At 40.7% G+C, this 16025-nt stretch overlaps 1 protein-coding gene across 4 annotated transcripts in view; it reads right to left on the bottom strand.

Annotated features, from left to right (window-relative positions):
* SETD2 (SET domain containing 2, histone lysine methyltransferase) overlaps nucleotides 1-11618 on the bottom strand; it is a 165243-nt gene extending 153625 nt beyond the window's left edge. For all 4 annotated transcript variants that reach the window (XR_005023078.2, XR_008996470.1, XM_036877191.2 and 1 more), the window contains exon 1: nucleotides 11487-11618. Coding sequence is in view for 2 of the 4 variants with exons in the window: in XM_036877191.2 (XP_036733086.2) it covers nucleotides 11487-11557 (71 nt within the window). In the remaining 2 variants the exon portion in view is untranslated. The remainder of the gene's footprint in view (nucleotides 1-11486) is intronic.
* Nucleotides 11619-16025: the final 4407 nt, after the last annotated feature.

The following is a 16025-nucleotide window of genomic DNA, read 5'->3' as shown; positions in this document are numbered from 1 at the left end:
GATTTGGCCCACTGGCCAGTTTGCCAATCCCTGTTCTAAATTGTGTCTCTTACAAAATCAAAGTACTATATTCACTGATGGGCTCAAAAAAATTACTTCAGTAAACCCAGGCTTAAAACTGTAGTATAACTAACCTGAAACTTCACTGAACCAGAGCAATGTTACCTACCTCCTCAAGCTTTCTTTTAATGAAGACAAAAGATAAGAAAATTTACTAACAGGGAAATTTCAAAGTATGATCTAGGTTCAACTTAAGTATTTGCCAATCTTGTATACCTTCTTTCTACCTCTATAGTACCATAAAATAAATGCTGGTTTTTAAGTTAACCCTGAATAATGCAAATTTCTGAATCAAAAATATAATTAAGTTAGGGTTTTGATGTTAACCTGAGACCAGCTCAGGTTACAGTAATAGCCCCATTTCTCACACAATGCTTCAAGTAGAAAAAACATCTATTGACATCCAAACAAGTTGCATACAAGCTTCTTATTTCAAACTAACCATGAGTGAAGAGCCTCTCCTGTTAATTCACAACTATTTTAATTCGCTAGTCTTAGCAGTGAGAAATACTGTCTGGCATCTCATGCTCCCACAAATATGTTCATTATTGCTACTTGCGAGTTCTGTCCATTTATTCAAAAACCATTATTCAAGAGTACCCTTGAACTAGGACTACCTCACCTCCTGGACACAGCACAAACTGGTAAGACAAAAGTAACACCAGCAGCAGTAGAGTATCTTATGCATTTCTCAAGTCACATAAACGCTACCTTTCTCAACAAAAGGCAAATTATCTGTGTATATACCCTTTCTGGATTTCCTTAACATATGGAGCGACAACAAACCAAGGTTTGAATTTCATACAGGATTAAAAGTTCCTAGAAGCTCATTTCCAATGAAAATTTCAGACTATTTAACGCACTTGCTAAAAGGACAGATCTGGATGGTCCACATATCCAGTGTACCTTTTGCTGAGATGATGTTTAGGCCTCTAATCCTCCAACAAACATATCTGCAAAGTCAGAGGAAAGAACCAACCCAACTAAAGAATCTCCTACCTCCTCCAAACTGAGCTGTTATAAACACCTCAAGACTAATCCACAAGATCCCTGGAAAAACAAGTTACTCAGAATACAGAAATCTAGTTGATTATAAATGGCAGCTATTCCAAATGTTACTCCTTAGTATCATTAAAAAGCTGGTCTCTAACATATTGGTAAGTGAAGGGACCTTTGCTAACTTGTGCTGCTGCTGCTCAAGTAGCCAGCAAGCACAGCTTGGACTTCTTTGGGCCTTCTTTTCCTCCCTTATCTATAAGTTGAGAGGCACGAGCTCCCATGCCCTTTAAAAATCACAGCCATGGTAAATCATGATAATGAGTGAGTTAAGGGGCAAAAAAATTTGGAAGCTACAGGAATGAGGAGTTATTCAGTAAGGTAATAACACCCCCTACACAAGGAACCTCTTATGCTGCTCAGCAATTTACAACAGGCAGCAAATACAGAGGCATCCTGGAAATGGGCATAGGGACAATCTTCCTTCCGTACCCTACCCTTCAGTGTGGCCTTAGAGCATCCTCTCTCCACCCTTTTGCCTAACTCCCATTCTTTCAGACTATGTTTAAGTATACCTCCTCTGGGCAGCCCTCCCTGAGTACCCACCCCTCTATGCCACCCATCTGTAGCTCGTGCTTATTTCTGTATCCTCATCAGAAGGTAGGTATTCAACAAACACTAGTCGAAAATATTAAGAGTCAAGAGTTTAATCTCAGGTAGTTTATTTAAACATCAAGTTTAAATGATTCAATTATAATGAAAAAAGTTTGAATATAGCTTTATAAATGCTTCATACAATTTAAGGCTTATTAGAAAACTGAAAAATAAATTTGCATGCTAGGTACAAAAAGCACCAGCTATTACGGAGAATAATAAAAGCCTCAATTTTTAGAGTATTAAGTTTTCTACTATTTTTCAGTGTCACAGCTTTATGGTATATCCAAAAACACCTCTTGACTTATCATTGCAACTATGGTTTCCTCATTTTCCTTATATTCCCCTAATATTCATGAAGAAAATGATGAGATTATTGATCTGAAGGATCTGACTGGAACAACAACTAAATAAAGATAAAGAACAGGGACACAGTTTAAATAAGTTATCCATTCTGGAAAATACATAAGTATGAAACAACTAAAAGGCTAGGGAACAAAAACTGGTCTAGCACAAAACATAACAGGGTGTCCTACCAAAGGCCGCACTCACATTCTCTCTCAGACCACCATCATGAGATCTCCTACATGTTTTCTTCTAATTTTTTCTCCTAAAAATTTTCTTCAGTTCATAACCACCAGGACTACCAGAAGGAGCATAAGAAGTACTCTGAGCACCAACCACTTTCATCAGCTCTACATGTACCACTCAATTCCTGACCTCCTGTCCTAACATAGTCTTGGAAGAATGCCTTATAGTAAGTGTAATTATTAATGCTGCTAGTCACTATCAGGAAATTAGAATAATGTTAGTTATGAAGAATCGGGTCAACTCAAATATTTACTAAGCACATACTACTCTATACCCAGCTGCTAGTTACTGGGATTCCTCTACTTCAAAGATTAAGTCTCTATAACATATTCACCATGGTCCTTGGATTTTCTAGTACATGGGACTACAAGATCTCTTAGGTCCTAATAACAGAACCAAACAAATCTAAATACTGCGAGATAATGGATGAATGCCAAGATAGTCTCCAATGAAATGTTAGCCTTTCTTGATGCTTTGTATTAGTAACCACTCAAATTGTCTTAAAGTTAGAGAATTATAAAAATACTCATGCAAACACATCTTTTAAAATATTTAAATGAAAAAACATTAATGATGGAAACAAAAAAACTTAAGCAATGGGTACATTTCACAAAAGCACATAGCTAACAAAGTTTGCAACCAGCATATGCACAGTTGGAAAAAATATCCTATCACAGCCAGATTCCAACTCCTGCCCCAATTTTGGATCCTTTGACACTATCATTATCTTCTCTAGTAAAGAAAAAGAGTAATCAAAGAAAGATGGGCATCAAAGTATTTCTTGGTAGTCTCATTGTCTAATGCACTCAAGCAATACCTTAATTGGGGAAACACTAGTTTTATATTCAACTACCACTGTTTCAATGTGTTAATATTCAGCTATTAACATTACTTCCTTATATAAACTGTTGTTAATATGCCAAAAAAACTATATTTTTCATAACTGGTTTCCTGAATCATTATACAATGATCAGTTTTGTTTTTTTATTTTTTAATGGACATGGTAAACTGAAGCTTAAGGAGTATCTTAAGGTCACCTTGGGGAAAACTTCGGGAATACATTTTCACCTATTTCTAACAACAGGACTGTACCTCAACCAAGTTCAGCTGTTTACTATAATCTTAATTATATTTTCAGCACAGAAGTAGTACAATAAAATGACTAGCTTATTTTTAGAGTTAAAACAGATATCCAATCTAGAATTGATTAATTAATGGAAGAGTTATATTTTTAATCAGGCAATTTTAGAAAGATTTTGTATGTGCTCAAGATCAGAATAAATGGATTTCCACAGAAACAGTTTTTGTAACAACCTACATAACTTATGAAAAATGTTAGCTCTACTTTACATTCACACAAAATTCATAAAAATTTTTAACCTGGCATCATCTGCCTACTAAAGTAGATTATGTAATTAATAACTTTTCACTAAGAGGCCAAATATCACACAAAAGACTCAAAATACAAGTTAGTCCATGGGTCTCCCAAGAGTAAATCATGAAGCAAAATAATGGTGATTACTATACAGCCCTCCCCAAACACAGGCTCTAACCGCAATTGGCAGAAAGTGGACAGCAGGAAGAGCTACAATCAGAAACCACTTGCTCCAAATTCTTGCAAGCTCAGCAGCGCTCCCAGTAAGCAGACCTCACAGCAGCCTGCCAGCACAATCACACTCCTATCAACACCCACACCATCCCTAAGATAATTTCACTTGTGAACATTAGCATATGACAGAAAAAAGTATAAAATAAAAAGCATCTATAGGAATTCAGACCAACTTTAAGCTCCATCTAAACAACCAATGTACTTGCTCAGTTGGAAAAGACACTGAAGTAACCATTAGCTTGATTTAAAAAAAAAAGACTACCAAATTAAACATTAAATATATTATACATGGATACCAAAGCTAAGCGGCTCAAATACATTTTATAAGAATATGGTAACCAAAAATTACACAAGTCAATTGCCTATCCTTTGAATCCCTGAAAGTAGACTTCCAAATATAAATCCCATTATGAAAAACAACAAACCTATTGAATTGTCAGTTGGCAGGCTTCAAACCTAACCATTTACAGGAGTCTGCACTTAAAATGATTTGAGCTTTCTCTTTAAAATAGCCATGCCACTAATCAAAGTAGGGCAAAAAATAAAAGCTATTTAATCCATTAGTACCAGATAGAACAGAAATAAATAGGTATGGACAATTAAAAAAAAAAAAAAGGAAAGGAAAGAAGTAGAGGGGTCAGGCTTTAAACAAAATCACAAGACCACCACCATAAATTACCCTGTTGAGACACCTTCCACACAGCACATGTCCTAAACCCTTTCAAACTGCTTACCATGACAACCAGACACCTTAAAGCAACTTAATATAGTACATCCATAGTACAGAATAATGCCTGTTAAAAAAGATAAGGCATTTTATATGTAAATGCAAACATGCAGATAATAGAAAATGTAGAAAGGTGGTGGAACAGTATGCGTAGTAATATGACCCCACTTACATAAAAACAAAAATATGTTCAAAGGAGGGAAAAGGTCTGGAAAAATATAGACTAAATTGTTAGTAATAGTAACCTCTTGGATGTGAGACTTAGAGAAGAGGAGCAGGGAAGAGATGTTAAGGATGGATTTTTACTTTTTCTTCAATATACACCTGTATTATGTTGCCCTTTTGCAATAAGCATTTATTGCTTTGGTAATTTGTTTTAAAAAGACATTTGAAGCACACTATCAATATTTTTGTTCTCAAAAATTACATTTATAGTTAGTAGAAAGAGACAGTAGTAAAGTACCTCCAAAGCTTGAATTTAAAGCTCTATCCTTAGAGATTAAAGAAGACAACTAAGAAACATGACAATTAAATGTTATGTCTAATCCCACATGAAAAACAGAGGCTATTATTGGGACAACTGGCAAAATTTAAATATGAAGAGTATATCAGATAACAGGATTGTTGTAAATTGTGTAAATGTATAAATTTAAATTACCTGACTTTGATTATTGTACATTGGTTATCTAAGAGAATACTTAGTCTTAAGACAATAGTATGAAATACTTAAGGGTTAACCATCATAATGTCTGTAAACTACCCTTAAATGGTTCAGCCAAAAACAAACACATGTATATATATTTTTACTTAGAAAGATAAAGCAACTGTGGCAAAATTTTAATTACTGGTTAATCTAGATGAAAAGTATATGGGAATTCATTATACTGTTCTTGTAACTTCTTTGCAAGCTTGAAATTTTTTCCTAAATAAAAGGCTTTTATCCCCCGTAAAAAGTGGATCTCTCTCAAGAGAAAAGATTCTGAATTTGATTTTCAGTGACTCCAAATGCAAATGGCACAGTTCCTAATATGAACTGTCTTGCAGGGTCTTACAATAATAGCCCTTAGTATGTTATAAAATACCCTACAGTACTCTGGAAGAATTAATAGGAATGATGAAGCTGGTCAACCTTTGATTCTCTAAACCAGGCTAGTCATCTTTTGCACTACAGCAGGACTGTTCTAGCTTCTCTGCAAAAACTGACAATGTTCATGGAACAAGACTGAATATCAGGGTCCAGAAAAATTGTGAGTATCTGTTAAAGAGTAAATAATTCTTTTCAATTTTTTCAAGGGAAATAGATTAAATCAACTAATCACTACCGTGAAAAGTGGCAAAAAAGATTTGGGAATACCAAAGTCCCCTTAAGGAAACTAGGAAAGTATGACAGAAATCAGGATAAATAATCTTACATGTATAAAGTATATCTTGGCAGTTTGAACATTTCGTAGGAAAGCACAACTTTATCAAGTTACTTGATAGCTTTCTAAAGACATAATGTGTCAACAGAAGAATGGTCAGCCTAAAATCTAGGAAAGGCAAGAGCAAAGACGGACATGAATACTGAAAACATATATTCTAAGTACTAAGATAGTTTATCAGACTTCCCATACTCACCTGGTAACCCTCCAAGTAATATTTTGGCCTCCCATGTACCTCAGTAGCCTCAACAGGGTACCCCATCCTGTGAAACCATACCTTAATCACTACAAAGGTATTTCTCCCTTGTAAAATTAACAGTATTTTGATTCATGTACTGGCTGCAAATCTACTATACAAATCTACTAAAGGTCCAGGCCATATGTGGAATCAGGGGACCACATTATGATATTTTCTCTCAGTTGGCTTCTTACGGCTCCTCTAGCCCCACTGTGACTAAACTGAATTATGAGAATTTAACTATCCTCACTGCTTTATATTTTCTTTGAATAAATGGAACATTTTTCCCAATTACTAAACTTTATTTTGGCCAAATTCACCATATCATCCTGTCTTGTAAAGCATAACTGATCCTTGAACAACATGGGTTTGAACTGTGCAGATCCAGTTACATGCAGATGTTTTTCAATAAATATGTTAGAAAATTCTTTGGAGATAGGCAACAACTTGAAAAAATCAGATGAACCATACAGCCTAGAAATACTGGAAAAAATGAAAAAAGTATGTCATGAATGCATAATGTATACATACTAATCTATTTCATTATTTATTGCATAAAATATACACAAATTATCAAGAAGTTAAAATATCAAAACTCATGCACACTAACATTGTACAGGGCACCATTCACAGTAGAGAGAAATGTAAACAATACGTGGAACATACAAAACATGTTATTCAGCTGTTTGTTATTAGTAAGGCTTCTGGTCAATAGGCTGTTAGCAGTTTGGGGGAGTCAAAATTATATACAGATTTTTTACTGTTCCAGGGGTTGGTGCCCCAACACCCTTGTTGTTCAAGGGTCAACAGTACTGTGCTTTCTAGCTGCATCTTTCCAACCAATACCACTAATAAAAGAGCTAATTTGCCCTAATTTTTAAATCTTCATGAAACCCTTTGCAGAAAGTACTATTGTGATCTCTACTTTATAAGTAAGGACACCAAGGCACAGAGTCATTATGAAACTTGCCCAGGTTCTAAAGCCATTAAGAAGTGAGATTCTAAACTAGGAGTAATGCTCCACAGCTTAGTAGTTTTTGTGTGCCTTGGTCCATTTTGGCAGTCTGATGAAGCCTGCAGATTCCTTCTCAGTTTAATATTTTTAAATGCATAAAAAAACAAGTGATTACAAAGACTACCAATTATACTTGGGATAAAAAACCCAAATGTGTGATATAATAATATACATTCTTAACAATCTAGTGATGGACCTCAAATGTACTGTAATTTTAATGTAATGATAAATATTAGCATTTTGAGATAGCTACAATAACCATGATATAAAAATATCTGTGATCTGTACTAATATTAAGATCATAGGTATTGTTAATAGTATTGTAGTCTGCTGTTTGTCATTAAAATGCTAACTTCCAGTTAGAGGTTAGTGAAGAGGTAATTTCCCCCCTAAATTTACAGATGATATCCATGTTAAGACCCCCTACACTGATACTGTAACAATCCTCTTAATTCAGTTTAAAAGACCAATCCTGATCCTTCTCTCTTTCTACACTGGATCCCTTGGTGATCTCATTCAGTTTCATGGCTCTGAATACTACCTAAATTGATAGACTACAAAATTTACTTCCAGTCCAGTACTTTCCTCTGAACTCCAGACTTGGCTATCAATTAAACCCAAACATCTAATAAGCATCTCAGACTTACCATTTCTAAAATCGAACTCCTAGTCTATTCCCCAAACTTGTTCTCTCACAGTCATCTTAGTTGATGGCGATTCCATTTTTCTAACTGCTCAGACTAAAAACCTTGGAATCATCGTTGGCTCCTTTCTTACCTGCCTCGTCTGCTCTATTAACAAATTATACTGGATTGATCTTCAAAATATACCTGGAATCCAAACATTTCTTACCATCTCCTGTTACCACCTTGGTACAAGTCACCAGCATCTCTCTTCTAGGTTACTGGCTTCTTTACAAGTCTCCCTGCTTCTATTGTGCTTCCCCCTGCAAACTGAGCAATTCTGAAGCTGAAAGCCAACCATGTCCCCCTCTGCTGAAAACTCCACGCAGAAAGTCGTTACAGTGGCTTTATAAAGCATGGTAAAATGTGCATACAGCCAGACCGAATTGACTATTACCATTTTTTGTTCATCCTGTTGTAGCCATACTGGGCAGAACTCACTAGGTCTGCCTTAGTGCCTTGGAACTAACTATTCCCTCCACTTGAAATGCTCCCCCACCCCCAGATATTAGCACGGCTAAATCCCTCCTCTTTAAGTCTCTGCCTAAATATCATGCTTAGGAAAGCTCACCCAGTTTGTCTCATTTTTAAATTACAACATCTTCCCAGAAATTCTGGCTCCCCCTTACACTGCTCCATTTTCCAAAGCACTTACCTTTGAACATTCTGTATTACTTCTTATCACCCCTCATTAGAAGGGTACCCACAAGGGCAAAATTTCATTTTGTACACCACTCAACCCTATGGCCTATGTTTGGCACAAAACAGACCGGCATATGGTCAAAGAACACCATTTCTATCACTCCAAAGTACTTGCCTGTCTCTCTCAATCAGAGTTCTTTGAAGACTCTTACTGGATCTAATTTGCAGTGTCCTCAACACCTGGCCCTGGCCCTGCCTAACAGGAGACACGTAATGCACAGATACTCAGGTGATTAAAACCATTTTCACCTGAAACACAATCCTATATGCCAAAGAACCAGGTCTTACAGGTGTGTCTGATTAAAGGAGTGCAAGACAAATACTGAACACCAGGTTCCGAATGTTACTTCAGTGAAACTGAATTTACATCCGTTGCCTCAATTTCTTTGCATGTCTAAGAACCATTTCAAACTATGTAAAGTTTAAAAAGGGTACTTGGTCATTCCTTCCTCCCACTGCCATGTCACCCTCTTACAAACCTGCCTGATCCTTCCATGCTTGACTTAAAATCCTATTTCATTAGGTTTCCTCGAATGACCTCTGCTAGAAGCACTTAGCATGCACACCCTGTGCCAACTGCTTTTCATACATTATTCTCATTGGATCCTTCCAAAAGCCCTTTAAGGTTGCTACCATTATGATGCTATTTCAAAGATGAGAAAACCCAAACATAGGGACATGAAGTCACTTGTTAAAGGTTCAACTAGTGTTCAAACTCCGGTCTGCCTGACTCTGAAATCTAAGTTCTTTAACCCTACACTATACCACTTTTCTCTCTCTGGTGGTATAAACTAACTAGCTTATGCATACTACCTCATAGAGTTTCCTGTCACTTCACTTTTCTAGACTCCAGTTTCCACATCTAAAAAACAAGTGATATTGTTTAGAATGTCTACCAAGATCCCTTCCAGTTCTTATAGTATTATGACATTTTATATACTCCATGCAGGTTAATACACACACACACTTCAAAACTTACTTAGTCACTTTTAGAAATCCAAAGCAGTGGAGACAGAAAAACAGTGAAAATAAGAACTCCCAGACTTTGTGTAAATCAATAAACATTGTCGATTCTTCCCTACTCATGTTCCTCAAAGATGCCTTTTGAATTCATTTTCTCACACAGTAGGAAACATTGTGCTTTTCCTCAGGAAGTGTAAAGATGCAAACTGGTAAAAGGAACTGAAAGCCGGCACTTAGCCCATTCTGGGCTTAGCATGTTATTTTGTACAGGACAAGTGCTCAATAAGTATTGGATCATGATGCGGAATTTTTTTTTTGAGGTTTTTCAAGTTTCAAACCAAAAACCTATAACCTGAACTTTGTAGATGAACTGATGCAGTAAATCAAAATAATTTAATTAAGGTAATGTTAACCTACAAGCAAGAATCTATGAAAGGATAACGCCATGCTGAGACAACTTACTGCAAGAATTGTGTTTCGTTTTATAATGGCAGAAAAAATTTTCTTTTTGTGCAGATGGTTACACCAACAACCCCAACAGAATCCTTCTATGTTGCAATGGAACCTAAGAACTATCAAGTTAGATCCATAAATTTCTGGACCAAGGTGGAAAGATTTGGCAAACAATTCAAAAAAAGAGCCAGGGCAGAGCTAAGGTAAAATGTGTCAGAAGGCAAATCTCTTGGGCTCATACTGGTTATAACAGTGACAGTTTCATTTGAAATCCCCATCAACCATTAAGTTTGAAATGAGCCGAACATTCGGAGGTCTGGATTTCAACCAAAACGAGCAAAGAGAGCTTAAGGATAGCTTTTTAAAACTAGTCTTGCAAGGGCCAAGGGAAAGAAGTGAATCTGGGTTTTCTGGAGTGGAAGCTCTCTGAAGTATCAGATACAATAGCAGCACCAGCCCTCAAAAGATATGTAAAATGTCCTAAGCTGAAAAAAAAATACTATGGGGCAAAACTGTATTTCGGTTTTCTAGAATACTATCTCTTTAGAGAATCCTCAAATGACTCTTGGTTTTTAAATAAGTCTTCACGAGTAGAAAGTCATCCATGTGGGGTAAGAGGTTCCTGTTACCAAGAAGCAGAGTGTCCGAAAGTGTGCAAATCCCATCATCTGGTAGAGAATGCATGCCTCTCCGAAGGCTCCCGGTGCCACCTCCCCACCATTACAAAAACCGAAGTGCCAAAGGTGCAGAATGTGAAGCCGGAAGTAGTACGAGGCCAGGATCAAGCTCCAGGAGAAAAAAAATCAAACCCGAATGTGCAGCGCGGGCCCCTCTGCGGCCCTAGGCCGAGTAACGCGCGCTAGGCCCTTCCGGTCCGAGCCGCCGTCGCCAGGAGGCCGGGCGACAGGCCCGGCGACGGGCCGGGCTTCCACCCGAGCCCGGGGATTCGCGGCCTACCCTCGTCGGAGCCCTTTCGCTGAGTCCGGCACCGGCAGCCTCTCCGACTCGGCCCCTGCGCCTGCAGCGCGGCCCACTCAGCTGGAGGAGACTGCCGAACCTCAGGACGGCCGGGTCGCTGCGGACGCCGCGGAGGCGGCAGCTGAGGCCGTAGCCGCCCTTCCCCCACCGACCCGGCCCAACTGCCGCTGCGACGCCAGCAGCGGCGCCAACGCCGGGCCCAAGTGCCGGCCAGTGGCGGCCCGGGCGAGGCGGCGAGGCGGCGACGCGGGCCTGCTCCCCACGCCACCGCGCGACTCCATCGCGGACCCGTTACTCCTCGCGCCGGCCCGTGCCGCCACCCGTCAGGACCCGCCACCCTCGGCTCAGGCTGCGGCGGCCGGCGGCAGTGAGGGGGGCCGCGAAGCTGATACTCACTCGGGGGTCGGGTGCTCGGGGTCGTAGAAGTCCCCCATCTTCAGAGGCGGCTGCGGCGGCAGCTGCTTCATCAGGAGCGGCTGGAGGCGGCGACGCGAGCCCCCTCCCCGCGGCAGGGCGACGCGAGGGAGGGGAGGGGAGAGGAGCAGGCCGCTGGTCCGGCGGCGGCAGGGCGGCCCGCGTCGCTGGCTGGCTGGCTGGTTGGCTCGCTCGCTCGCTCCCTCCCTCCGGCGCCCGCCCGCCGGCCGCTCTCTCCCCCACACACTCACACCCGGAGCGACGCACACACCGCCAGCTCCTCAGCCGCACAGGCCCGGCCCCTTAAAGAGACACGCGCGCCCGCCACCAGTCGGCGCACCCACAGCTGCCGGTCGACCCCGGACAAGGGTGGGCGGGGTTGGGCGCCGCCAGTCGTCCCGGCCCGCCGCTGCGTCCGGCTTCCTGGAACAATAAGCCCCGGGCCCGAGCGAAGTTGGCCCGCCCCGGCCCTCGAGTGGTGGCGCCGCTCCCCCTCCCTCGGGCCCACGGAGGAGGCCGGGAGCTGAGGGGTGACCAGGCCAGCCCGGCGATAATTGCAGGAGACGTCGAAGGTAAGCCCAAGACCACCGGGGCCCCTACCCTTTTAGCCCCATCGCCCTCAAAGAGCTGCGGAGTCATCAGCGGCGCCCAGGGCCCCTCCCCCGGGCCTCCGGGCTCTGAGGTATAGCGGTCGCAGCTCCGGGTACCTCTCAACCCTTCCGCCCCTTTTTCCTTTATTTCTCCTCGCTTTCTCTCCCCCTTGCTTCTTCATCTCGCCCCCTCAGCAAGTACGGAAACGGAGCTAGGCTGGGAGTTCGCCTTAAGGCTGAGCTCCTGGGAAGCCGCCTCCACCCTCCTGCCTCCCCTGAGCCTTCTGCTCCCACCGCCCACCGTGGGGCGGCGGCCCCACCACCCACGTTCTCCACCTGGAGCGGTATTCTCCACCCCAAATCTAGAAGTTTACAGTTTCCGTTTTCTGCGTAGTTCTTAAGGCCTTGGAGGAAATGTCCTTTTAAAAGGTTAATCGCTTTCCTGCAACAGTGACAAGGTGAGATTAAGTAGGATAACCTGAAAGGGCTACGGAGTACTAGTCATTTTTGGAAGGAGAAACAATTCATAAAGCCATTAGCTAAGCTCTCAGGACAATGAAGAGTTTCTGCAGTTGCAGGTTCACAGGATCAGCTTGTTTTGTGTTTTTGTGTGTGTGTTTGCTGTTATTTCCACAATAATTTTGAATAAGATTTCACCAGCAAACAGTTGAATGGAGGTATGTGTTACGGACTGGATATTTGTGTACTCCTTTCCCCACCCCCGCCCAATTTTTATGTTGAAAGCCCTAATCTCCAAAGTGATGGCATTCTAGAAGGTGGGGCCTTTGGAAAGAGGTTAGGGCATGAGAGTGGAACTCGCTTGAATGGGATTAGTACCCTTATAAAACAGACACCATTGAGCTTTCTCCAGCTTGCCCTGCGATGGTGTAACAAGAAAGGTCAGTCTGCAACCCAGAAGAGTGTCCTCTCCAGAACTCAGCCATTGCCCACGCTCCAACTTCGGCCTCCAGAACTGTGAGAAATAAATTTTGGTTGTTTATAGCCACCCAGTTTATGGTAGTGTATTTTAGCGGCCTGACCTGAGTAAGATAGTATCGTAATTGCTGAAATGTGGTTGAGTAGAATAGACATCCTTTATTAGGTCTTTTTTATATGCTATATGTGTGTGTGTGTACGCACGCACATGCATATATACACATATGCTGGCATTGTCGACTAGTGTTGAACATCATTGTTTCTTACTTGGGAATTATTTTGGCATTTTTTTTCTTCTGGTGCATTTAGGCATAGCGTCCAGGTTCAGGGCCCACCTTAGGTTCAAGTCTCCCATGAATACTTCTTTACAGACTATGAATGTTACCAGATTTCTCTGTGCTTTTTTTCCCTGTAAGATGATAATATTAATGTGGACAGGTCCTCTCACTGTTGAGAGGATTAAATATGATAAAATGTGTAAACCCTAAACTTTCAATAAATGTCAGTACTTTATAATTCAGACATTATAATATAGTAGTTAATAGCTAGCTCTACCTGGCATTGTATACAGTCCTGCCACTTTCTAGCTATGTGACATTAGGTATGGTTACTTTTCATGCTTCCAGTGCCTCATCTGTAAAATTAGGGGTATTTATCCACTGCACAGAGAATTTGTGATTATTAAAATATGTGAAACGTGTTGCACAATGCTTCTTATTGAGTAAGTGTCCAGTAAGTGTTCTCTTTCAGGCTTTGAAATACATTGGGGCCCTGTGCCTTAGATGCCACAGAGGCCATTGGGAGCCTCTGTCTGGCATTGGACAGACAAGATAAGGAAGGGCTCTTTTAATTTTAGGTAGAGGTGGCTGAAACAATGTTATTATGAGGTGATAAGGACCTAAATCTAGGTGAACGAGGAAAAAGAAGTCAGGTACAGGTTTCCTATTTCCTTAATAACAAAGTAAGCAGTTCTCTTGCAGGAGGTGCAGCTGTACTCTGTAATACCTATCTGGTCTTAACATAGCATTAGACTGGTTAGGGGCCAGAGAGGTAAGCATGTCAATCGTTGGGGTCAGTGGGAAATACTAAACCCCAAACATAAATAATTGAACTAAGTTTTTGTAGGAAAGATTGTTGGAATATTGAGTACTGTTAAATTCCCTCATCTGTTATTGTACTAGGGTTTCTTTGTGCACATACTTGAAGTTCAAAGAGAATACATTCTCCTGGGCCTGGCCTCTTGATCAAAGCTGTGGAAAATTCAGTCTCTATCATTGTTAGATATTATCTCTTACTTTCTTACATAAAGCCTTCTGCAAATGTTTTTGGAGGAAAAATGTCAAGTATTATAGTGAAACATATATAAGAGGCTACTACTTAGCACTTCCATTCCTAGAGTGCTGAAAACCATAGAAACCTTCAATAATTGCTCCTGCCACCTGTTGTCCCCAGGTTAGCCAGTAGTGATCCAGAAACAGCTGATTTGGGCTTAGGGGACACCGAAGGCCAGAGGTCGTACATTGCCCATAGTTAGACCCCAGGTGCTTGGTAAAAGGATGAGAAAGGATAAAATGTAGTTGAGGGGAGGGGGAAGCACCAGTTGATGCCTCGAGCACATTCTCCAAAACTATTCGTAGACAAAAATTTTGAGGTAATATGCTGATAAGATAGTTGTTAGGACTGACAACACAAGCAATAAAATCAAGACTGTGAGGTTACTCTGAGGTGCCACTGGGTGGCACCTTTTTCATCGCGCCTAGGCCAAATCTCTGCTGTTTCAAGTGGGAAGCTTGAGGGAAGAGGGAAAAGGTTGTTCCCTCTTCAACCTACAGCTGAAGCTGACTGGGGAACTGCCTGTACCCACTTACTCTCGCCTCCTCTCATCCCTCCCCTCCCTCACCAAATTCGCCCCCCAGGTGAGGATTATCAGAGGACTGGTTGTGCTCCTCAAAAGATGTCAACTTGGGAGCTACAAGTCCCAGGCCTTCAGTCCTAAGACTCCTCAAAGTTCTGTGCTTTGCCAAGAGGGGGCAGGGTTGACAGTGGTAACAAGACCAATGTGGGCATGTGAGCTGGGCACTGTAGGAAACATCTCTACCACAAACACCCTCATCTGGGCAGAGTCAGGCCTATTCCCAGTGGCCATAGTCTGTGGATGGCAATGTATGAAAGGTTGAACTGAGTATCAGAGAGGCAGTTTGAGAGTATACACGAATAATATACACAAGTCTGGGTTACACCGAGGTCAAATGAAAGTTCACGCTTCCCAGTACAAGACTTACTGAGATCACAGCAGTTTGTGAGATACTTACTCAATTTTCTTCATTATTTAAATTGTAGTCTTGAATCTGTTCCCTGCTGTTAATGATCCTTATCATCAGTTTGTTCTTTTCTTCACCAGTGTTCTTTTGAATAGAAGAATGGTCTGTCTTACATATTCCAAAAACATATTTTTCTTAATTTGGTCTCTAGGAAACCAACACTGGCTGTTAATATAGTTGTACATTAATCGTGAAATGAATACAAACAGGACCATCCTAGCATTACAATAGGAACTGATTTGGGTATCTATAAGCTATTATATACAGGTTTTTTCATGGTAATTTAATGCTTAGTTTTAGTAGATTAACACATTATTCTGTTGTAACTGAGACAAATTTCATTAATTAAAAATACAAGACGGATGGTCTTCAAAACACAGTGAATTACTCTACGAATAAAAGACTTGAATCAAGTGGTTTAAATGTGTATTTACTCCTTTGTAGGATAGAAATATGCATAACCAACATCTTAGCATTTGGGGAGCATGAAATGGGATAATGACTGGGAAGTACCCAGTACATGTAAACTAGTAGCCAACCAATAAAAAATTAGTTACCTTATAAATTTATGTACATAGATACATGAGGCTCAACAGAATGGAATGTTATTTTATACTAGTAGTATACAAAAGAAAGGCAGCATCATTTAAGATAATGATTACTTTAACTGTTTC

Source organism: Manis pentadactyla, chromosome 1 (assembly GCF_030020395.1).
Source record: "Manis pentadactyla isolate mManPen7 chromosome 1, mManPen7.hap1, whole genome shotgun sequence".
Classification (NCBI taxonomy): Eukaryota; Metazoa; Chordata; class Mammalia; order Pholidota; family Manidae; genus Manis; species Manis pentadactyla.
This window is presented reverse-complemented; position numbering and strand designations above follow the sequence as displayed.